Below are 24,584 nucleotides of genomic sequence, written 5' to 3'. Positions count from 1 at the left end.
TTTTTATTATTTAATTTTTTCTAATGCACTAAATTTTGCACGTGAAGTTAGTGAGAAAAGAAACCGGGGACATTTACACTTTACGTCAGCATTTCTGATCTAATTATACGGGAAGGAGCTTATTAACGAAATAAGCCTCAATTCAGGATGCATTCATACTGGTTATATTTTAAAGCATGTGCTTATTTGGAATTATTGTCAGAGGTAGGGTGAAGTAGGAATTGTTGTTTTGCTCTTTTGAATTGAATAGTAACTCACATGCTTGTTCACATGTAATTACACTTGAATTACAGACACTTAAAGTGCTACCAAAATAAAACTAAAAAAGCTTGGCTGCTTACAGGTGTCTTTTGTTTTTTTCATAGTCTTCAAAAGCGAGGCCTTACCCTAGTCATTTTTCAACGTGCTACTTTTAAAAGCTGTTATAAGGATAGCCCCCATGGCCCTCCTCCCTGATACGAACACTCTTTAAATGAATGGACGTTTCAGGCTCAGAGCCCATTAACAGTTTTTAATTACATAAATAAATAAAGGAGCAAAACTTTAAACCCGACCCACTATGTGTGAGGGAGGAGAAACGGCAAAAATGAAAAGAGACGGGCCCTCTAAACTAGACAGAAGACTTAGTGACACACACATATCCAGTACACAAGTCCTGTGTGTGCACAGCCCTCTTGGCAGAGCAACTCCGAGCTGTGCAAAGGGACGTGCCCAGAGTGGACAAACCATGCTAATTGTCTGGGAGAGAGACCTAGTGCTAGAACCAAGATGAAGTCAGAAAGGGAAGCTTACTCAAGAGCTTTGGCGGTTCCTGCTCTTTTACGGATCCTGTGTCTCCTCTTCTTCGCCCAGACAGGTAGGGGAAAGAGTTTGAAAACTTTTAGCAAAAACTTTTGTCCAAGTTATTTGAGAGTTATTGTCATATACAGGATGCCTAAGCTGGTTCAGTATGTGTGAGTTAGGGTGGGAGAGAGAGAGAGAGAGTGTGTGTGTGTGTGTGTGTGTGTGTGCATTTCTTATTCACTTATTGGCTGGCAGAATTTAAAGCCAGAATATTCATTTTGTTTCTTTTGTTTTTTTTTGCATCTTCTAACTGGATTGTCGAGTTCTAATGTGACAATGGGATTACAATGGGTTTTCATTTCTCAAAGTGAAGCCACTATTCCAGGGTGTTGTGAACATAACAGTGATATCTGCTAAAGGGCGTTTAAAATAAAAATGATTGAATCCTCAAAACAGAACAGTGTTCGCTTTCGGTTGTCAGGTTTGTCACATTACGTCACAGCTAACACGGTCTGACTGCCTATTTCATATCTTAAACAGGAATTTTTAGAGGGAGGTGTACGCATTTAACAAAAGCTTAAGACATGTCGCATTCATTATTCAAGCAGCAGGGGTCAAAAATCTAAACAGAGGACAGGAATCTCTGAGCCAGCAAAAAGCAGTGCATTGAACTCAGGATGTGAATCCAACAGCCAGGGCCAAAAGTTTAGCATCACCTACAATTTCAGGACTGGGAATCTCTATGTACGTAATTTAGATCTTTCATTTAACATCATGGAATCAAAGAAGCTACAAAATAATATAGCAAAAGTCTACCGGAAGCCATAACAGCAGTACAGTATTTCATGTCACATTTTTTAATTGTCGTCAGTATATGGAAAACTAATTCAATATGTGAACGTAACATTATTCAGCAGGTTTACCATTCGACTTTATGAAGCTAAATTAGTTCATTCTATAGGGTGATGCAAAACCTTGAGCCACAGCCATGTGCACATGCAGTTTATTAGAGTATCATGCATTCAACACAGCAAGGATTGGATATATATATCTCTATAAATGGTGTACATAGGCCATATATGTAAATTATATGGCTTAACAGTACTTATTCAATAAATGTACTTTTTATAGGAAACGTAAAATACAATATAGTAAACATTTCTGTTTATTAAGGTCATGGTTTATAATAATATTAGAAATAAAAAAAAAATCCTTCTTTTAATTAAACATGTGTAGAAATATTAAAAACATTTGCAATAAAATACATATTTCATATAATGTCTTTAAGATATATTTAAAACATAATGTAATGCACATATACATATAGGCGTCTGTACGGTAGGTCTTTTCAGATTAAGTCACCAATATTGGATATGATAATAATGAATAACGAATGCATGAGAATAAAACGATTTAATAAGAATGGGGTGTATAGGACTGTGTGTTGTTCCGGATGAGGGAACCTTTTGAAGAGGAAGGTGTATCAGTCTCTGCGTAGGTAGAAGCGAGGTGGTAAGCAGAGCCCTGCAGAATGCCTCAGCATGGTGAAATGCAGAGCTTTGTTGTGCTATTGTCCTCGCTGTTATTAGCAGAATCACTGGGCCCCTGTTTCTCTTGCCTTCCACATTACAAACACTGTCCTGCACAGAGCTCTCTTTTCATGCTCTGCCAGAGAGGAAATCGGTCCAACAAACGGGGCCTTTGTCTGCGCCTCCTGGCAACCCCATCAAACTCTGCAAACTGTTGCCACAGCACTATAGAGATGCCCGCTGCGAGGTGCCAGCTCCAATAAAACCCGGGCCTCGTGGGGTACACAAGGGTATCGGAGCAGGGAGACAGGAGGCAAGGCCCCATAACCAATCCTCCTCTTTGAGCCATCGTAACATTATAACAGCGTCTCCTGACCTCTTCGTGATGTTTACACTGAATACTTCACTGCTCAAATATGTCCTTGTTTTCATTTTATTGCTGTCGCCTGTTTCAATATAGGCTTTGAGCTGAATTCAGGGTTGAATGTTCATAACTGCCTTTCTCTTTTGTGTCCTTGTTCCAAAGTCTCCATAGACACCTGATGAAGGTTATATCAACCAAAGGGTTTGTCTTTAGCCAGTATCGTCTAGTATGCACTGTCAGCATAGAAAGTATTGAAGAAAACTAAATGGAAAAGAGAAATACAAAACCTCATTCCTTGTATCCTCCAGTAACTTCAATCTTACAAGGGTTCTGTGGGAGAATGTTTCCTTGTGAGTTGGTAACAGGGAAATACCTGAGCTTGTTACCTTTATTATGAGCAAATGAAGCTCACAGTAAAACCAAGCACTGATCAAACTGTTATCCAAATGGACTAGTTATATTTCTGTCCATGCGGTGTCACGTGGTAGATTTTATAGGATACACTTCAATGTACAGGTGCATTTACTACACTGTGGCTACACTGTAATTTTGTTACATTAAATGATATGATCTGAAAGATAACTGTGTATCTGTCGTTAATGAGTTAATAGAATTGTGTGCTAAGTACAGTCGCAGACAAAAGTGTTTGGGCAGTTTAAAAAAAAAAAGGAGAAAAACCACAAAGAAAAAAATGGTTCTATTGAAAGATACAAATTAAAGTAGATATTCAGCTTTATAATAAAGCGACAAATTATTACATAACATGCATACAATGAAAAATAACATGCAAAAACAATGCATAAAAACAATGCATAAAAGAAAGCGATTGGAGTTTTCCATTGAATACTTGAAGAAGCCTGATGATTTCTTCAACCAAATTTTATGGTCAGACGAATCCAAAATATTATGTTTTTCACCAAGAAAGCAAAAATATATTTGAAAATGTAAAGAAAAGAAATGCCCGGTGTTAAACATGGTCAAGGCTGTGTGATGGGATGGGCTTGTTTTTCTTCCTCAGGCACTGGCGACCTTTGTATTGTAGAAGGATCAATGAATGCTGCAAAATATCAAGACATTTTGCACTCTCATTTGTTACCCAGTGCTAGAAGGCTTATTGGATGGAAGTTTGTATTCCAGCAGGATAATGACCCTAAGCATTCTGCGAAGTATACAAAGGAATTTCTGGAAAAAAAAGGAAGTTTACAGTTATGGATTGGCCATCTCATTCCCCAGACTTGAATCCCATCGAGGTGTTGTGGATTGACTTGAAGGCTGCTGTTGCAAAAAGGAAACCAAAGTCGATTGCAGAACTCAAAGCTGTATGTGTTGAAGAATGGGCAAAAATATCCCCGGAAAGATGCCAGGAACTGGATTCAAAATACAAAAAAAGACTGCAAGCTGTAAAGGAAGCAAAGGGTGGGCACACAAAATACTAATGTAAGGATGCCCAAATACTTTTGTCAAAGTATGAAATTAGTTTTTGCATGTTATTTTTCATTGTATGCATGTTATGGTATAATTTGTTTTATTATAAAGCTGAATCTCTACTTTAATTTATATCTTTCAATAGAACAATTCGAAATTACAGAAATCACTTCCTTTGTGGTTTTTCTCATTTGTTTTTAACTGCCCAAATACTTTTGCCTGCGACTCTACATAGAAATATGAATCAATGGTAACTAGATATTCTTACTGGGAAAATAAAAGTTTCAGGTCACACTAGACGCTTTCTATTTCCAATCTGTGCCCCTCGGGGGGTAAAATGCACCTATCACTTCTTGTTCCTGGCTGCTGCGTAGGTTTTGTTTGCAGTCCAATGACGTGCTCTCTTTCTATGTCTGACACAGACGTGGTGAAGGGGGTGAACATCACGAGTCCCACTCTCCTGATCCGGGGTACTCTAGGGGGGATCGCTCTGCTGTCAGTGCACTACACCAGCACTAGCAGTGACGAGCCCGTCATTAAGTGGCAGCTGACGAGGGACAAGCCCATCACTGTGGTCCAGTCCATCGGCACCAAGATCATCGGCAACCTGCGGCCCGAGTACAAGGACCGCATCCACATCTTTGAGAACGGCACTCTGCTGCTGCACAACCTGCAGCTGTCAGACGAGGGGAGCTACGAGGTGGAGATATCCATCACTGATGACATTTTCACCGGGGAGAGACACATCAACCTCACCGTCGACGGTAAGACCCCGGCACGGAAGAGAACGCTAAAGAGCATTGATCGCCAGCGCTTCGGCGGTTAAACATGCATTGATTAATTAATGAATCGCCATGGTGCCCTAATTGGAGCCTTGTGTAGAATTATTACAGAATTTGTGCATGTTTTCAGTTGTACTTGAAGTCTTTCAGAATAAGTCAATTCAGCTTGCTTTTTGTCTCTTGTTGTAACAGAAATCATTTTACATAGCTTCTCTTTGCCATCCTTGCACCCAGACTGCACGAGATGACAACTCCTCTATAAATTAATATGAACAGTTGGCCCTGTCTCATGTTACAGAGCGTCTTCTTGTCTTTGGGTGGGCAAGCGTTCTGTCCCCCAAAACGAGATGACACTACGTAATATCTTATTATAAATCATGTTTTAGTAAACAGACAAAATGCATAGTTAAAGCTGTTCTCCTTGTCTTTAGAATTGTTGTCAGTTAGTTGGTGGTCTGACATGCAAGAGACGATCCTAAGAAGTGGTGGAATGTTCTGAAATCTGGCGTTTTGATTGGATGAGATGATTTATAAAAACAATAAGAGACCCTACTCACAATGTATTAACTTACAGTGTCCTGGACAAAGAGACTTTTTTTTTATTATCATTACAGTGCCAGTTTCCAGGCCCTACGTGTCCATGGTTTCCTCAACCGTCCTAGAATTGAGTGAAAACTTCTTCCTCAACTGTACCCATGAGATCGGGACCAAGGCTCGCTACAGCTGGCTTAAGGGAGGGAAGCCACTGGCCAATGACTCGCGGCTCCTGCTGTCACATGACCAGAAGATCCTCACCATCACACGGGTGATGATGGCAGACGATGATATCTACAGCTGCACGGTGGAGAACCCCATCAGCAGCATGAAAAGCATCCCCATCAAACTCACGGTCTACAGTAAGTGTGTGCTGCTGGCTTCCTTCGTTGCCAGGCTCTGTCTGCAGACAGAGCATTCCTCTGTAGTGACAGGCTCCAATTCTTTAAGGGAAGCTGGGGATAGGAAATATGACCACTGTCAAAATCCTTTAGAAAAGTCTTCAGCCAAAACAGGCGTGCAACAGAGAGCTGCAGCTTTTTATATCACATAATAAGCTATTTATAATACTGTGAAGGGGCATAAACTTTGCAGGTCTCCAATTGTTCTGGATGCAGGCTACCTGAAACTGGATGTCCTAATGACTTTCAGACAAGCACCTTATATATATCAAGATTCTGATACCCTCAACACCTTGTGCTAAAGAATGTCCTCGTCCAGTCTGATCTCAATCCGTTGAGCAGTTATCATCCCTGGCACAGGAAAATCAAGGATTATTATGTTAGAAATCCTCATGGCTGCCTATGGCAAGTATTTCTGCTGACAACCAGACTGTCAATTAGCCCTGAATCAGGAATCATGATCTGCACGATCGTGTGACTCACAATCGGATCAAGAGAGAGCACAACATCTGTCTTTGAGAAACTGAGTCATGCTGGTACAAGAGCTGATTATGGTGCATGGAGAAAAATAACAGTACAGTCGTGCCTTTCACAGACAAATGATGCAGCCTGTTAACTGTCGGCCACATTAACAAAACGTTTATTGAATCCAGTATACTGTATAACTACATACAAGCCCTTAATATACATACATTTTCAGTGTATTGGTAGTGTCAGCATCCAGTCCTGGAAAGTTCTGTTGAAGCAGAGATTTACGTACCTACTAAAGAAGGCTTCGAATTATGCAGCATTTTTTTTTATTTTATTTTAAAACACCAGGACAACAGAAACCTGCTCGATCTGGATTGGTTTCTGATTTCACAGGGTTATAAACTTGGCTGAATTCAGACTTCTTTGGATCCTAGACAACCTAGCCCTCTAAAGAGAGAAATCTCAAAACACAAAGCAGCTAGGCTGTAAAACACAGAACAGCGGGGTACTGTGGATTTAAACTTGATATATATGGGCTTCTAATGGAACACAAAGAAAAAAAAAAAAACAGGATGAAAAAACACTCTTTTGCGACATATGCTTAAGCCACGTCACTGAGCTACTATAAGGAAGAGTTAAGATTCTCCTGTCTTTAGAGGAGATACAGTCTTTCTCTCCTCTGCATAACACACTCCATTGCCTACACCATAGAGATCAAGCTTGCATTATACCCGAGCCAACAGGATATAATGGGCCGCGAAGGGAAAAACAGCAGCTCATGCTTCAAACTGTGACGCTTAAAAAGCTATCTATTCCAGGCTGAGGCTTCAGGTTTTTCACTGTGCTTCCGGGCCTCAATTGTGCAGGCAGAAAAAGAGCTTGCCTTCCAGAAAGTAAATGAAAGTCTCTTGTACTGCGGTAGCATGGAAGCATATTAGACTAAAGGGATGCCTGTTTAACAGCCTACCGTGTGTTTCTCTGTCATTATATGCTGGTGTCTGCTTAGATCATTATGTACCTGGCTTACTAACTATTCCAGAAAATGTCCTTTTACAGCTGCCAGTTCTGAAGTATAGGTTAAACAGTCCTTAAAACAGTTCTCCAATTTTGGCAACCCTATTCCAGAGTTTTCAAAGATCGTAACAAGTAACACTGAGTTGTTTGTAGCTATTTTTTTTGATTTACCCAAATTAGCTCTAATCTTCGAATGCCTTCCCTAACACTGAGCAGTCCAAGAGCTAACGGGGATGTGAAATCGTATTTTTGTTCCTGTAATGTTAATCAGCTGTGTCTGCCTGCAGGACGCAGCTCTCTGTACATCATCATCTCCACTGGGTGCATATTCCTCCTTATTACACTGGTGACTGTGTGTGCCTGCTGGAAACCCAAAAAGTAAGCGCTGCTTTCAACTTGCTTTGTTCTTATACAGCTGGCTAATGCTTTAAAACAGGGGTTAACGGTTATTTACTCTGCTTACATTATTACTGGTCTCACTTTTATTGTCCAAGCAAAGAATCCAAAATGTACAACTTACTTGTACAGTAAATGACGTTTTAAAAAAATTAAATTAAAAACGACTACCATTATAAACTGTAGTAAAATCATAGTAAAAGCATGTTTGTTTTTTTTCTTCCAGAGATAAAAGTCAGCTAGAGAAACAAAGCTCTACAGAATACGTGGATCAAAATGACTTGAAACACGAAGGTAACCTCTCTTAATATATATTTTTAAAGGTTTATCCTTCTATGTAAGCCACTGTTGAAAACATCTGTTTTGGAGAGCTGTTTTATTAGACGTCGCTTTAGAAGGCTGTGCACAGAGCTGCCTTGATCCTTATAACTTTGCTTAATGTTCTCCTGGTTCTTTCAGTTGAGGTTGTGCCCAAAACAGCAGAGCATGAGCGCAGAAACCCTGTGGCTCTGTACATACTGAAGGACAAGGTAAGGCGCATGGATGATGGAATGCATGTTCTTTGTGTTGCCCTGCTTTTATTAGAGTTGCATCATGACACTTGTATTACCTTGAGTACCTTTTTCACAGCTCCCCGTGTCCCTGAGCAAGCTCACTTTGAAAAGTCCCTAAATGTCCAGCTGTGAAGTGCAGCCCTCTCCGCCACGTTTGTCCGCATTTATTTCAGCCCCTCCTGCTTTCTTTGTTGGAGCAGAGGGAATAACTTCAGCAAACACATGTTGCGCCTCCTGCTGCTTTACTGGTACTATAGGGGAATAACAGACTTACATAAGGGAACTGATACCTGCAGAGAGGGCTGCCATCAGAGAGGTAAGAGGGCTTATTAGAAAAGATTACACTAATCCAGGCAGTGTAGATGATCCTGAAGTTATATAAAGGTCAGGTTTTTAAAAAGTGACAGTAATGGGCTGATCCTGCCCTGGTGATAACAGAATAAACACAGTGGTGTCTTGGTGCTTACAGAAACCAGAGCCTCCTCGGAAATGCACGGAGAGGACAGCGGCTAAGGTAGGACACTTAGAGTAGTGTCTTGAAACGCCGTGCTAGATTAGTGTATTTTGCATTTTTGAAATTTGGAACCAATTCGGTTCACCCAAGTAAAACTCTGATGGCTGCTTGAGATTCTGGTTTTTAGTTTGGCTGCAGAAGATTTCTCAACTCGATGTCTTGTTTGGATCATCTGGAAGTTGGACTGAACAGACCCGTGAGTCGGATAACAGATGATAAAGTGGGGTGGCGTGACAGAGACTTCCATGCATGTTAGAGATGCTGTTTCCCTCAAAGTCCCTTTCTTCTAATGATTGAAGAGGGGATGTTAAGCTCAGAAGCTCAGAAGCACAGTCTGTCGGTTGTCTGAAGCTCCTTCCCTTTGTGTTTCAGGACTCCCCAGACACGGAGGAAGACTCCCCTACAGATTCCCGCAGCACGGTGGAGACGACTGGTCCGCCCAGCTACTCCAGCTCCCCCCCTACGCTGGCCCGCTCCCCTGGATCCCATCCCCGTTCAGCCCGGCGCTACCACCGATCGCCTGTGCGCTCCCCCCCCTCTGGCCGCGCTCACAAGTCCCCCAGCCGCTCCCCTGGCTCCCCGGCCCGCGCACGCAGCGCCACGCGCATGGTCCGCTCCGGAGGGGGGGTCCACATGATCCGCGAGCAGGACGAGGCCAGCCCCCCTATGGAGATGAACCCCTAGACCCACCTTGCACCCCACTCCCCCGCAGTCTCTCTGAAGAGAGGTCAAAAGACATTTGTTTTTCACGGTGAACGGTGGAACATTCTGAGATTTGTTCTCTGTATAATATCTGTACCCCACACCACTGAATAGGATTTTAGAGTCTAGATTCTAAGTTCAAATATAGCGCAGTGTAAGCGCCTGGAACCCCTGTTTTAATTTTAGTTTTAAAAAAAATCCATCCCTGCAGGTAACTTTTAATTTCCTTGGACAGATTTAAATAGCATGTAAATGTGGCTGTGTATACCCTGCGTAATGCTGGTGTTACCACAGACCTTTAGTAAGATACACTAAACATTTAGTTGGCTAATTTCTAGTCATGTGACAAAAGCTTGACTGGACTTTTTTTTTCTTCATTTTATTTGTATTTTTTTATTATAAGGGTGGCCCTTGCATGTCAGCCTCAACAAGTGGTCAACACAATGTAGTTTGTTTAAAAAACAAACCTGCACTTTATACTACACAGTGCTACTGATGATGCCTGATATGTCATCCAGCACATTTTACACTGCGAGCCAGAGCCAGCTGTGACATAACCCTTTGGAGGACCTCCCTGCAGTTAGTACTGAGTAAGGATCCTTTGACTTATCAATGTGTATAGATCACTTAACAAGATGACACATAGTGAGGTTAGGGGCAGGGTTTTCAACGGAACGGTTTGGAAGTACTAAATTATGTGACTTTTTAATGCTGCTTAGGGCATTTTTTTAATGAATCAATCAAGATCAATTCCCATCCCCCACAATTAGTTCAGTCAAGAAAGAGTCGTTTCAGTCGAAGCCAATCAGCATTTTGATCTGCAGCTGTGCTTGGAGCGCTCCCATTGGCTCAGTTGATTGTTGCTTAATGGACATTACCCATCTTTATTTGGATTCTGATAGGTTAATGAAAAAACTGCAACATTTAATAGAGAAGTTAAAAGATCTGCAACTAAATACCAAGACTGCACCAACAATGCTGTAGATAAATATTAATGTATGCGATGTAAACGAAGAAGTGGTGTCCCATATCAAAGGCTGGTTTGTGATTAATGTGTCTTGCATTTCTAGTAGGAACTATAAATGGTACACCAGACTGTGAATAAAGAGTCTGACCACATTGAGGTAGGCTAATAAGAAATTACCGACCCCTGTGACACCCTACCACTACGTGCAGTCTGGTATTTGCAAATTTTTAAACAGGGGTCTCCTATAAGTCAGGCATCAAAGGCAAGATCATACATTATGCCAATTAAATCAGTTCACCATCTGCTCCACACATCAAAATGATCTGAATTTGTTCCTCTTTGCTTAAAGACATTTCACACTTAAAAGAAAAAGAGCCAATTACTGCAGGTCTATTAATGCCTGACGTATGGGACACGCTGTAGAATAGCTGTACAAAACTGGCAGAGGGTGTATTTCATGTTGTGCATGTAGGGGGCGCCACCACATACCACTGCTGTCAATCAATAGTTAGTCATAGTTACTGGGAATTACGAGCCAGACTTGTGAATAGACTTTTTAATGGCTTGAGAGTGGGTTACAGAGGCTAACCATATTGTACAGTATATAGACATAACACATTGACTGTGATAATTAGTGGAAGTGCCTGTAGTATAATACTGTTCACAGATGCTCAAATGACGTGTTCTTGTCCATGTTGTTTGTTATTAAACCTGATGTTAACTAGATTTTCTGTACATGCTGCGCAAATCATTAAAGCAACATGATCTTTTAGGCAAAGTGTAGTCTCTATAAAATAAATATTAATCAGAAAATAGAAATAAAAAGTAATAAATCTACCCATAAAAGCTACTTCATTATTATTACTTTAAAAAGCACTTCTTAAGAATTGAAACTAGGCGAATCCCTTTGTCGTTGGTGGACACTGTACACAGAGACCCCAGAACAATCAAAATCCAGTTTTTTTTCTCATGAAGCTTAAATAAGAGGACGGAGCAATTTGAGAATATGACAGAGATCCAGTTAAAACATGGCAACATCAAATTGCAAAAATGACAGATCTTATATATATATATATATATATATATATATATATCAATTTCTTTGGACGTCCTAATTCTGCAACAATAACCATTTCTAGTTTTGCATTTAAAAGCAAACACTTTGCTTAATGCAGAACCTGCTCAACCCTCCTGCCAGCTCAAGTGCTGCATGGTTGAATTGTTTCACTTGTTTTGATAATAGCAGCAGAGACTCGGGAGATTGTCCTGAACCCAGTTATATTATATAAAGTCACTTGAACCTCTATGAACTACTGCTGTGGGAAAAAAACCAAAACAAAACAGTAACCAAATGAAAAGAACAACAGCCACCAGTAAGTGTTATGTGTCCTATAACATTATCTCAACGATGAACCCCCTTCGCTGGAAATCTGGAAAATGACACAACATCACTGCTGCACTTTTTGTGTATTTTGTTAAAATGTGCCAGATAACCTGCAGTTGTACAACAGTGCCCTCTAGGGCCAATGGTGGCACAGTACAAGCTGTCCAACAATATTTGGTACCTGCCAAATTGCATTGCTCAACAGTGCTAGGGAATGGTTATTTTCACATCACAGTCAAATTATCCTTTAACTGCTACAAAGGGCTCCACTTTATAATACCCCACCTGACAGTCTACTGAATTTGTGTAATGCATTCTGTATTCAATCCATATGTACTAAGCAACTATGAATGGTGCATTCAACACTTACTCAAGTAAGCAACGCTGCCACTATTAGGTCAGCTGTAAGATAAGCATAAAACTATGTTTTGGTAACATGACTAACCTCTTCCTCTGTAGCCAAAATGTGATTTTTGAATGTAAGTAATGATCTAATGTCTGTGTTATTATTTTTACTTCCAGACGTTGTGTAGATGAATAAATTCTGTAACTGTGCAAAAAAAAAATATTCAATAAAAAAGGACATGAAGATCAGAAGGAGGGTTGATTGTGGTTTCTTTTTGTTGGGAGATGTTTTCAGCTGCGTGGCACAGATTTATACTGCGAGTATACTGTGAGTGTTCCCTCTTTATTTCTATCTGAAATGGTGAAGTACCCTTATACTGTAAAGTACAGTACACACAAAATGCACTGTCAACATGAATGAACTGAATTTGAATTTATAAAGCTACTATTTTAAAACAGCAATGTCAGCCTAAATCAATTGTGTGGTGCTCGTAAAAATCAGCATATCACAAATAATATATGCACAAATAAACAAAGAAGAAGTCCCTATAATAGCTTTATACATATTTCATGTCTGCTGTTAATACCCTCAAACTTTCAGCCACATTTTAAATAATGCTGCAATTAGCTATTTTAACCACCGGGTGGCGCTGTTTCACCCTCCCAACCCACACACCATTTCCAGGGAACAGGAGCCTAGTCACTCCCCTAATTTCCATACTGTAAGAATGCAAAAGTGCCGAGATGAAGTCACCATTCTAAAATACACTCAGACTGAAAACTGCTAACCCAGATCAAGACCAGCACCAAAGGTAATGCTGTTTTATTAAACAAAATGTTTCTGAAATATAAAAATGTGCATACAGAAAGCAATTACGCACAAGACAAGACAAATGAATGTAAAAACTATTGTGAATAAAGAAATGCAAATATTATTTGTTTATTTAGCAGACGCTTTTACCCAAGGCGACTTACAGAGACTAAGGTGTGTGAACTATGCATCAGCTGCAGAGTCACTTACAATTAAGTCTCACCCGAAAGACGGAGCACAAGGAGGTTTACTGACTTGCTCAGGGTCACACAATGAGTCAGTGGCTGAGGTGGAATTTGAACCGGGGACCTTGTGGTTACAAGCCCATTTCTTTAACCACTGGACCACACAGCCTAAATAGTTATGTGCAATCAATATATCATCTTTTTTTTCAGGACACACACATATAAAACTATATTTCTTAAATCAAATGATTGCATTAATATTATTTTTTTTAACGTATTTTATTGCTATTGGGATATTTGTAAATGTAAACTTATTTTGAAATGTAATTATTTATCTGGTTACTGTTTTAGATACTTTCAAGAATGATGAAAACTTTAATGATTGCTGTATTTGGTAAGTGGGTATCTTGTATGGGTTTCTTTTTACAGTACATATGTTCCATAAACGAGTCACAAACATTTCAAAAGATATATTGTATTCAAAGTTACAATCCCAAGCAGGCTGTGAGTGAATGCTTGCAATGGGAACTGTCCAGCCTGAATGCTGTACCAATCCTGCCAGTCACCTCTTCAGAAACCCATCTTCTGACAAGTTCTGCTTTGAAAGTAAATGGCAAACACGCTGCTTATGAAACGCATCTGCATGTAATTAGGAGCCAGCATGAACTTATTAAGGCAGATATTTACCAAGGTGCCCTGTACCCCAGACACCGCAAATATTTTTGGCATACCAGCATACACAGTACGTGTTACGTGCAATAATGGAAGATGTGCAAATTATTGCAGCTTTCCTTTTCACTCATTATCTTTTCGTCACCAGTGTTGTTGCTTGTTTGTCATCCCAGTAACAGGTCATGTGGCTTGTGATTTGTTTATTCTCGCTTTGTATCTGTATCGGCTTTCAGAGAGGATTTCCATAAAGAAATTCATAGTGCTGACAGGTGTTTCAACAGTGCCAAATGCATAGGCAGCTGTCAATGAAACAGCGCAAAGCCATGCTAAAGTTTAGGGGTGTGCAGAATCCTTGTTACTTTGATTTGTCTTTAAGAAGTATTTAAATCAGCAGGCATCCAGTATATCCATTCATGACATGTTGGTTTCAAAATAAAAAAAAGCTGTCTCCCTCACATTTCCAATTGAGTACCCATCACTGGCAATTCACTTCCGCACTGGGTGTTTTAAAAGCCAATTTCAAAGATTATTTGCTGGTGCTGAATTTTTTACTGTCATACTGGTGTGCCGAGGCCGTAAACAGATGATGAAAACGTAAGGGAGACAGCTTTTCTTGATTTGAAACCAACATGTTGTATATTACTTTTATTCTCTCGTCATAAGGACTGTGACTCATGCTTGTTTGCTTCATGCTGTTTGGCACCCATGCCAACTTTCCTGTGTTTCATTGCTCTTTCACAAGCTTCACTATGCCTTATTATTCCTCCCTCATCGCTGATTTAACAGGGATTATTAAAGTGTTGCAAAGGTTAAATACTGTAGGGTTAGGATTTTATACAGGGGTGAAATGCAGCATGCATAGGCGTGTGCTGAAAAAGAAATAAAGTTATAAACACATGCTACTGTCTGTGATTGACTTGGGGAGTTTCTCAGTGTACTGACCTCATCCCTTTTCACTCTTCCCAACAGCATTACTTTCCTTCCATACCTTGGCATCCTGTTTCCTTTCTAACAAAGCAGATGCACAGAGTAAGTAGCACATCCACAGGTGCAACACGATGGTTCAGTCCGTGTATAAAGTTAATGATACAGACACTAGGGAGGCAACTGACCTCAGGATGCACAAGAAGAGCCAGGCTCGTTTATGTCTGAGCTTTTAACCTCACCTCACCTCAACTCACTGCCAGGGAACAGGGACACAATCTGTAATGACAGGGTATCACACAACACTGCCCATTACACAAACAAAGAGCACAAGACCACAAGACTAAGAGATCAACCGCTCTAACCTGGCTTCTCTTTACAGACTTTTCTACGACCCCGGTCATAATCCCGCCAGTGCTGGCAAGTCTTTCCAACAACACCAATCTGGCAAAAGCATCTAACCAGACACAGGGTGAGTATTGTGGTGCTCTCTTGTGGTTGAGATAAGGAGATATCTGTCTCCTTCTGGTTTCTATGTATGCTGAGTTGAGGCGGAACAAGACTTTCCTTTAGCAGAACATTCTCACATGCCGATTTCAGTTTCATCCATTCCTGGTTTTACTAAGTGCTTAACAAGACACACCTGAGCTTGTTACCTATACACAGTGGCTCATCAAGCTCGTATTAAAATCTGGAATGGGTGAAACTGATATGCAATAGGATTTCTATCCCTGCAGATGTACCGGATGGAAATAGTTCAATTTTCTGTGTTACTGTTAATTGCACCTGAACTTCACGCCTCATGTGTCATTATGTAAATACAGCACGTACGGCAATATTCATAAAGAATTTCAGTAATAAGTACATTGCAGTTTATGCACTTACTGGCAATAAGAGACTTGAACAGGATTTTGTAAATTTGCTCTGAAAGTGATATTTCCCAGTGGCTTATGTAGTAAATACAGTGCCGGTTGAAGTGTGGTTATCTGCTTGAGCTAAGCTGCCAATCAACTGCTTTGGAGTTTACACTCATGCAGGGTTAGGGAGATAAAATCAGCTGGGGATAGTTCACCTAATTGATCAGACAGCAGGGCAGAGATTACCCAGGCTGGTTCCTCCTTGCCTTGGCATTTTCAAACTGGGCTGAAAAACAAGAAAAAGAAGAAAAAAGGGGCATAAAAAATAAGGCACTCAATCATTCTCTTTAGAGGTTGTCTCGGATAGTTATATAGGGGAGAATAGTTTTTATTGACTTTACTAATCCTGTCTCGTTTCGCGGTGGTTTTCTCTTAGATACGCTGCAAATAGAAATCACTATGTACGTGGTAGTAACGGGACAGTCACACGAGGATGTCCTAGAGGTGATTCTGCAGTGGGTAGGTGGTGGCTTGTGTTTTATCGTATCTTTATTGTATTTTAAACAATTGCTCTTCATGATAAAACTCAAGGCATCCTAAGGGATGGCAGCAGTCACACGTGTACTCCTGCTTTCTGATAAGAGATTCCAGTTACCGGTGGCTCCATATGAAGATGCCTGTTGCATATATTTCATTTTTATTTTAATAACTTGATATACTCGAGACAGTTAGATCTCTGGGCACTGCACTGAACAGCTTATTTAATTTTAGAGGAAACCCCAATCAAACAACTCTGTTGTAAAGATGTGAATCGTATGTCCGGTGTGTTTTCAGTGACCTTTTTCCTATTTGTTTTACTGCAGGTAAGGGAGGCTTTCAAAGTCAGACCAGAAGATGAAATCGATGTGGTTCATTATGTTTCTGTGACGTATTCTCCGATGGAAGACATACCGGTACTTTAACGGAATGGTTCAAGTAAATATTCATGTGGATTTTAACGTGCTGCCTTATGCTGCCATCGTACACGTGTGCTCCAATGCAAGTGATGGTCTCATTCATAAAGACTACACTGACCTCTAGAGGGGGAAAAAAAGTGGAAACAGAAAAGGCAAGACTACGCCTTTGAACCCTGCAGGAAAGGAAAGAGAACTACATTCTGAAACATTACTAATGAGTTACTTTAGATAGACGGGGACAGAGGTTTCATTTTCACATACCCATTTTACGTTCTGTCTACATTATTCTAACACAAATGCCATTTCCTAACATTATTCTCACGGGAATTGCTTATTTTCTTTTTAGAAAGGGACGAGGTAACTTGTGTCCTTACCTTTGTGGGACAGAAACAGTCGTGCATCTAAACTGCCGTCGACAAGTAACTACAGGGTGCTGTTTTCAACAGGGGTGATTTTATTAAAAAAACAAAACAAAAACCAAACAAACACGTTGCTTCATTTCAAGTTGCCTTTTGTTCCTCATTTGAAATTTATATCCATTAAATACTTCTAATTACAAATTGTGTCATGTCTTTTATTATTATTAATATTTTCTTGCAGGTATTTTTGGTCACATCATCCAAAATATTTAGCTTTTTCCCGAATTCTCATTTTCCGTTAAAACTGGAACTAAACACATATATCTATGATGTTTCCCTTCGGTGCAGTTTAGATCATACACTAAGGGGCGTGGTCAGGAGAAGTTTCGATTCTAATGGAAAAAATATTAACAAATCGCCGTACTGCTTGGATGCGATATAACCAATCACAGGCTTGGGGGTGTGGCGTAGCTGGTTGCGAAGGCGAGGCGTCCTTGCCAGCGTAAATTTAAACTGCCAGTCAGGAGATTGTAGTGTTGTTTGGGTTATCGTTAACATCTAGACTTTAGTTTTCAAGATCCAAACACTAACCGAATAGTCGAAAAGAGGGTTTTATAGTGTCTGTAAACTGTAAATGTGTTCCGATAACTGTATTTCTAGTTGTATTACAAATTCGAGTAGTCGTTCACACTGTACGTCTGTGATACAGATATAGTGATCATGTAAGATCTCGTAATGAGTGGCCAAGCTGTTATAACGTCGTGTTTTATTATATATTTATGTTAGCATTTTTTTAAATATAGATTTTAAGTATTAAGTAATGGCCCCCTGCATTTTATTGATTGAAAAATATGTCTGAATTCGATTAGCTTCTATCAAATCTGCGAGTGCAATTATATAAAGGTAAGGCGCTTAAACTAGTCAGACACGATGATGAAGTCGATGCGGCTGCCAGCTGGTCCCGGTGCACGGGTCATTGTGGCCGGGCAGAAGAGAGGCGAGGCTCAATCTCCCATCAAGATTAATAAACCCAAAGATCTGTGTCTGGTCGTGAATAAGAAGGTTCTCGCAGAGAGGAACCAGGCGGTGGCGCCGGTAGGAGCTTGGGTGGAGAGCGGTTTGGACTGCCAGCAGCACGCAGGCGTGAGTATATTTCTATACCTGTGTGATTGCTAACTTACTGTATATTACATGGATAGTACCTGTAATTGACCTAGAAAAAAAAAAACTATTGCACGGTTTTGAAGTTAAAAAGGAGTATTGCGTTTAGATGAATGAAATGGGTCCGGCGTGTTGATGGTGTGCTGGTGCTTGTGTTTCAGATCACAGCTCTGGTTTAGATGAATGAAATGGGTCCAGCGTGTTGATGGTGTGCTGGTGCTTGTGTTTCAGATCACAGCTCTGGTTCTGATGAATGAAATGGGTCCGGCGTGTTGATAGTGTGCTGGTGCTTGTGTTTCAGATCACAGCTCTGGTTTGGATGAATGAAATGGGTCCAGCGTGTTGATGGTGTGCTGGTGCTTGTGTTTCAGATCACAGCTCTGGTTCTGATGAATGAAATGGGTCCGGCGTGTTGATGGTGTGCTGGTGCTTGTGTTTCAGATTACAGCTCTGCAGACGGAGGAGCTGTTCAATGAGGTGCACCGGGACAAGGCAGAGAGCCTGAGGAGATTCCAGCGGGAGGTCAGGCGCAGGGTGGCACAGCGAGTCCGGTTCAGGAAGAAGCAGCAGCTGCAGAAGTCATACGAAGCTGTAAGATCACAGCTACTCTGATGGAACTCCTGTTGCATAGCAGTTTCACCTATTCCAGGTTTTACTATGAGCTTGATTATCCACAGTGTGTATGTAACAAGCTCAGGTGTGTCTTATAAAACCATGAATGGATAAACCATGAATAAACATTTGTAGACATCATGTACAAAGATCTAGCAGCTCATCATGCGCATGTATGCTCTGAAGCAGAAATACCAATCTTGTAATAATCTAATCATAGCATTAAGTCTATGTTCTTACTGTACAGAAATATTTTTTATATTGGGGAAATTAATTATCTTAATCTAAGTAGAGTTTTAACATTATAACTGTGGGGTTTTGATCTGTCTGCATGTAGTGTTACAGTATTTCTGTACATGGCGACATGCAATGTTGTGCACTAATGTTGTAGATTTGTACTCATATTCCCTTGTCCCCAGGCTGAGCATGAAGGGTGTGTGGTGCAGCAGTCCTGCGATGCTGCCCGGCACCTGACCCCAAAGAAGAACACATGCAAGTACCACCACCAAAGGGAGCTGGCGATCTGCAGCCCCGGGTCTCGCTGGGTCATTGCCCAGGGGCTGGGCGTCCAGGAGGAGGAGGCAGGGCCATCATCTGGAGCCTTCCATCAGCAGGCCAACAGGGTGAGAGCACAATAGAAGCACTGAGCCGAGGTATCCTTCCTCTTACTTTACATAGAAGAGTATCGCAGGTGCCACGCGTCTTTTTTTTCCATGAATGAATTATTGATCTTGCGCTGTTCCTCCAGCTCAGTAAAGTGATGAAGCAGGCCAGACGCAGGCTGGCTGCCTGCCAGATTGTCCCCACAGGCGAAGTGACCTCAGAGCTTCCAGGAGGCATTTGGAGGGTGTCGCCAACCCGAGATGTGAGTCCTCTATTAAAGATGTTTTTAACTTTTAAGGATACATTGCGCTAATTAGCCAGTAGTTCTTCTGATGCCAAATGGGAGAGAATTATTATAAAGATGGCAATGATGTTTTTTTTTATGGTCTTTTGCTAGAAATGTAATGAATTTATGATAATCGCCACGTGAATATCCTCATATCGCAGCGACATGTGTTCATGGCTCTGCCTCGCCTTCTCTCCTGGTGCAGAAGCCTGTGTCTCGCCTGCTGCCCCCTGCTGGTGAGGAAGATGAAGATTCGGAGGAGGTCCCTCTGGTTGGGCAGCATGACCCTCCCCTGGGGCTGCAGGAGGATCCAACAGGCAGCCAAGCTGGGAAGACAGTCTCATTTCAAAGCCAACAGGTCACTTACACTTCATTCCCTCTGCCTTAGTGTTAGCCAACCATAGGGCTTCTGATTATCTGTTCCTTCAAAGAAAAAATCTGGGATTTATTTCTGCATATACACAAAGATTAAGGGGGGAAAAAGAAATATCTAAACCATGCTGTCCAGAAATATTATAGGAAAGTTAATTGGAGTGTGTCGATGTGAAAGTATAATCGTACAGCCTCACTGTCAAGGCATTGCCATTGATTTCAGGTTTGTGGTCGGTTACTGAGAGAGCCCTACCCGACAGGCCCCTGCCCTGGGTTCAGCACAGATTACAGGGCTGCCATGGTGCTCTGTCCTGGCGTGGATGAAGAGGAAATCAGGAAACAGGTAGAGAAAGAAAACCATCTAGATGGTAACCTGACCAGTGACTTTCTTTATTTAAATACCTCCATTACTTAAAAAACACTTAATGGCTACTTTAGTCAAAGTTTTGTATTTTGCCTATTGTTTTGTGAAACAGCTAAGTTGGTTCAGTGCAGGCATATAAGCTAATAACAGATACAAATGGGTGACTATATAATCTTCAGCATTGAATTACAATGATCTTCCGTCATTAAACCTGAGAATCAGTATGGAACCTGTACAGTTTTCTATGATATCCCTGTTTCCTTCAGCGTCAAACCCAGTACCTCATGTACCGGCGCCTCTTCATGGACATCGAGCGAGAGCAGGTGAAGGAGCAGCGCAGGCAGAGGGAGCATCACAAGAGAATAGCCTGGTAAGGAGAGGGCTGATCTCTAATGTATGTTCAACTCCACAATGATCGGGGGGGTTGGGGAAAATGTCTAAAGCCACTTGTGCATTTTAATAACAGAAAATATCCACACCACTTCAGGTTCTTTGTTTTTCTTATTTCAGTTTCAGTTCCTTACACTGCTTGCAATAAATGTTTAGTTGACATTTCAGTGGAAGCTCCTTTTCTTTACAATTCACTCCCTGTATCAACTAGAGAATCTACGTGCAAGAGCTAGTTAAAATATACAGTATATGTGACGTTTCAGCCAGAATGTATTCCCTTTTCTAGAAAATCTCATAATTCAGAATTAGTTTTTGTATTTTTTTTTTTTAAATGAATGACTATTGATAGCCCAAGTAAAAACATTAATTCTGTCAAGTGCACATGGAAAGGAGAATACATAGGAAATGACCCAGCTTTTATAGAGCTGGAGATTTAGTTCATGGGTTGCCTTAATGAGTGGAAGATAATCTGTGTGTGTTTGATTCCTGCAGCATCAAGGCAGATAAGGAGCGTCAGCGACGGGAGGTGGAGAAGAGGATTCTGGGATTGTCTCTTACTGATGAGGATAGAGAGGATCCGGGAGAGAGGGAACGAGAGCTCTTGGAGCGGATGAGACTGGAAGAGCATGGGGGGGCCCAGGAGGCGAAGGAGAGGACAGAAAAGATGCAGAAACTCAAGGAGACCACCAGGTAACACGCAGGCAAGCAACAAAAAAAAAGAATGTGAGCGTTTAATCTGGAGCAAGGCACAAGATCCAAAGAGCTAGGCATCTGCACTGCAGCAGCATCGCTGTGGGCGTGCCAGTTTGTTTCATCTGTACAAGACAGAAAGGATGACTGCTTGAGCTGCAATGTGTTTATTGCCTATCTCCTGTTCTGCAGGTATATAGAAGCTCTCCGAGCCCAGATGAGAGAGAAGATGAAGCTGCAGAGCGTTGACCTGCCCCCTCTCTGCTGCTGTGGGGAAGAGTTCTGGGACTCCCACCCGGACACCTGTGCCAACAACTGTGTGTTCTACAAGAACCCCAGAGGTAGGTGAGGGATAGCGCCAAGTCCCTGCTAATCATTCATTCATCCCTTTGATACACTTATAACAGGTTACATCAATCATTTCTCTTGAGGATAAGACCTGCTTTTGTATCCTAATAACCTGAACTGTACGTGCGTTATTAAAAACCTGTACTGTAATGTGTTTTTTTTATTTTTTTATTCTTCTTCTTGTTACAGCCTATGCTAAAGCTTTGCAGTCAGTGATCTCCTCCTGTGACATGTGGGAGGGGAACCGAAGCAATCAAGTCTCGATGAGGAGGATCGCTAATGCACACGCGCGCTCCCCCAGGAAGTAGATCCCCGGCACAGGAAATAGCAGGCGATCATTCAACCAAAGTGATCCAGTAAAAAGATTGTAGTGAACTCGGGGATTGTTAGAGCTTGACAGAATTAGACTCGAGAATTACTGGAGATACTTCTGCGCAATGATCAGAATCACAGACATGTATAGCACCACAATAGCCATGTTGTTGTGTGTAGTGCTGTCTTGATTTTAAGTATTGCTGTGCTGTAGCTTTAGAGGTGCTAGGATTACTACAAGGAATTTGTCTGTGAGTATGTTGGGGAGGTGGGGTAGTTCTGGACCAGGCAAACAGACCATGTCCCTTACACAGATTTCACATTTATTGTTTGTTTGTCCAAGTGTATAGAAAGACATTTCATATCAATACTGCACTGGTTGTGAAAAAAGTCATTTTGGAGACGGCTAGCTTCAAACCAGCTCTACCTCTTCTTCCCACCAAAGGCAATGCATGCAGTTCTCAATAATTAATACTATTTAATTAAGAATTATTTCAATTGATTATTGTGTTTCAATTTTGCAGTTTATGGAAATCCTGAAAATGTTTGTGTGTTTTTTTTTTTTTGTGAATATAAATTAAACATTTTAATTTTATTTTTTTCATTATTGTCTTTAATAAGAGCACCCACAGAACAGATGTACCTTTCACCTTGAGGTAGCTCTCCCCCTGAAATCGTTATTCAGTTCAGACCCAGCACACCTAAACCCTGATCAAGCTCTGGAGAACCTTCACTGCAATGCCCTTTTATCTGGCTCTGCAGTGTCTCGATTGTTCATTGTTTTTCATATCAACTTCATTAAAATACCCTATTAAACATATATAGAAACAGATCATCATCTGTGACTTTTCAAAAGACTGGGCTATGGAAAAACACTTGAATGATCTAACAGCTTGTGACTGTTATAGGGAACAGATACCTTCTCTATGACGACACAGAGCAGTTTCATACTGTAACACTGCCTGCCTTCATGCCCACCATCAAGTACTGTGCTGTATTCACAGAATGCCTTCTGTTGAAAGGAGGTTTAATCTTAAGATAATGATGGTCAGTGGTATATTGTTTATATATTTTATTTATCCTTTCATAAAAGAATGGTATGGCTTGCCCTGTGGACCCATCATGCTGTAGCTTATTTTGCTAATCACTACAGCCTTATTGCATTAGCTCCTTAAGCCCCTTTGCTTCAGCTCATGAACAGCTGTCCTACCCGGGTACGTGGTTTCACACTACGCAGGATTGTGACCCGGGTACGTACTCGGGTAGGAGTGCCAGTGTGAAAGGGGCTTTAGATCTATGTTTTCAAATACAGCTAATAATTTTATACTGTACTGTTCTGCATACAGACATCAGACAATTAGCATTCTTCTAATCTCCTAACTTCTTCTGTCTTTGCTCTCAAGTGATTATCACTCAGCACACAGAGCAGCTGTTTCTATTGTTCATCACCGGGTTAGTCTTCATTGTAAGGGAAGATGGAAACACTCGCTGATGCATTTTGTTTATTTGAGAATGGGGGAGTCAGTCATGTGCCTGCCTGTTTGCCTTGGCCTCAGGCTATGACCATATACAGTTACTGTATAACTGCAATAAGGTTCCCAGGCGATTGTGAACTAGGTGACTCAACCTGTTGTGAGGATGGTTCAACAAGAGAGTTGGGGGAGGAATGGTTGTGGTTTTATTGCTCAAACAACACAACATAAGCATAGGAAATTGGCAGAGAAGAATGTAGTTGTCCTGTACCCTAATTATCCTATGAACGGTATTTATCTTCAGTAACTAATAAAGCACTGGCCAGATGGCAGTACACCAGATCTGACAAGTTTAACTGCCTGATGATAAACTGTAAAGGCTATTTTTAACTTGTTTATCTTTTGAAAAAATAAAAAAAAAGCAAACTTAATTGCGCTTCATTGCAGGATAGATCAGCAGTCCATATCAGATCTCATCTTGCAGAGTAAAGTCAGTGTTGATTGCGTTTTTACATATCCCAGTCTGCTATGTGTAACTCTTTCACAACACAAGAAAATTCAGCCACAGATCAGTGCTCGTCCAGTTCCTAGTAGCTGGTTGATCTCAAAACGTTATCAAGTCAAGGATCCCTATGATTCAGCTTATTTTGCTGACAAGCATATATTTAAGTGCAAAGTGCACAGGACTGTGGGACACTGCAGCTTGAAGTCAGGCATTGCATGAGCTGTTTGGACTCACTTGCGTAGTGTATCCCTCGTTTGGCTAGGTAACCCATTCTATAGCCTCACCACTTGGTGTAAAGAACTATGCCCTCATCTCCAAGTGTGGCTCCACTTAATATCCAGCTGGGTCCTCTGGTCTGTTCTGTGATTGGCTAGGGTAAACGTTCCAAAAACAGTGTGCATGAGTTCAGGTTTTCTGTGAAGTGTTTTTCATTCTGAAAATGTAATCAGAACATCACTTCTCTGTGCCTACCTGAATTGGAACAGTACGTTCAATTGCAATATGTTGGTATTTCTCTCTGAAAACTGTGTTTACATGACT

At 41.0% G+C, this 24,584-nt stretch overlaps 2 protein-coding genes and 2 long non-coding RNA genes across 5 annotated transcripts; all 4 read left to right on the top strand.

Moving 5' to 3' along the window:
• Positions 1–617: 617 nt before the first annotated feature.
• On the top strand, positions 618–12,417 carry LOC117966545 (hepatic and glial cell adhesion molecule-like). 2 transcript variants are annotated; one of them, XM_034912848.2, is made up of 8 exons: positions 618–856; positions 4,524–4,865; positions 5,498–5,779; positions 7,591–7,681; positions 7,926–7,993; positions 8,159–8,229; positions 8,723–8,767; positions 9,140–12,417. In XM_034912848.2, the coding sequence occupies exons 1-8, from the start codon at positions 769–771 to the stop codon at positions 9,449–9,451; spliced, it is 1,299 nt and encodes a 432-aa protein (XP_034768739.2). In that variant the 5' UTR covers positions 618–768; the 3' UTR covers positions 9,452–12,417. The 2 variants fall into 2 exon arrangements, with proteins under 2 accessions (XP_034768739.2, XP_034768740.2); XM_034912849.2 differs by lacking the exon at positions 8,723–8,767.
• Positions 12,418–12,939: 522 nt separating this feature from the next.
• LOC131708091 (uncharacterized) lies at positions 12,940–15,234 on the top strand. The gene is made up of 4 exons (XR_009311256.1): positions 12,940–12,977; positions 13,513–13,555; positions 14,803–14,862; positions 15,140–15,234. It is a non-coding gene; the product is annotated as an uncharacterized LOC131708091 (long non-coding RNA).
• A 559-nt stretch (positions 15,235–15,793) lies between these two features.
• LOC131708090 (uncharacterized) lies at positions 15,794–17,192 on the top strand. The gene is made up of 3 exons (XR_009311255.1): positions 15,794–16,133; positions 16,478–16,589; positions 16,917–17,192. It is a non-coding gene; the product is annotated as an uncharacterized LOC131708090 (long non-coding RNA).
• A 205-nt stretch (positions 17,193–17,397) lies between these two features.
• On the top strand, positions 17,398–22,662 carry LOC117397147 (coiled-coil domain-containing protein 15). Its single transcript, XM_059010191.1, has 10 exons — positions 17,398–18,072; positions 18,532–18,681; positions 19,122–19,325; positions 19,451–19,567; positions 19,797–19,949; positions 20,187–20,306; positions 20,594–20,697; positions 21,210–21,407; positions 21,600–21,748; positions 21,945–22,662. The coding sequence occupies exons 1-10, from the start codon at positions 17,860–17,862 to the stop codon at positions 22,061–22,063; spliced, it is 1,527 nt and encodes a 508-aa protein (XP_058866174.1). The 5' UTR covers positions 17,398–17,859; the 3' UTR covers positions 22,064–22,662.
• The last annotated feature ends 1,922 nt before the right edge of the window (positions 22,663–24,584 follow it).

Source organism: Acipenser ruthenus, chromosome 40, assembly GCF_902713425.1.
Source record: "Acipenser ruthenus chromosome 40, fAciRut3.2 maternal haplotype, whole genome shotgun sequence".
Taxonomy (NCBI): Eukaryota; Metazoa; Chordata; class Actinopteri; order Acipenseriformes; family Acipenseridae; genus Acipenser; species Acipenser ruthenus.
This window is presented reverse-complemented; position numbering and strand designations above follow the sequence as displayed.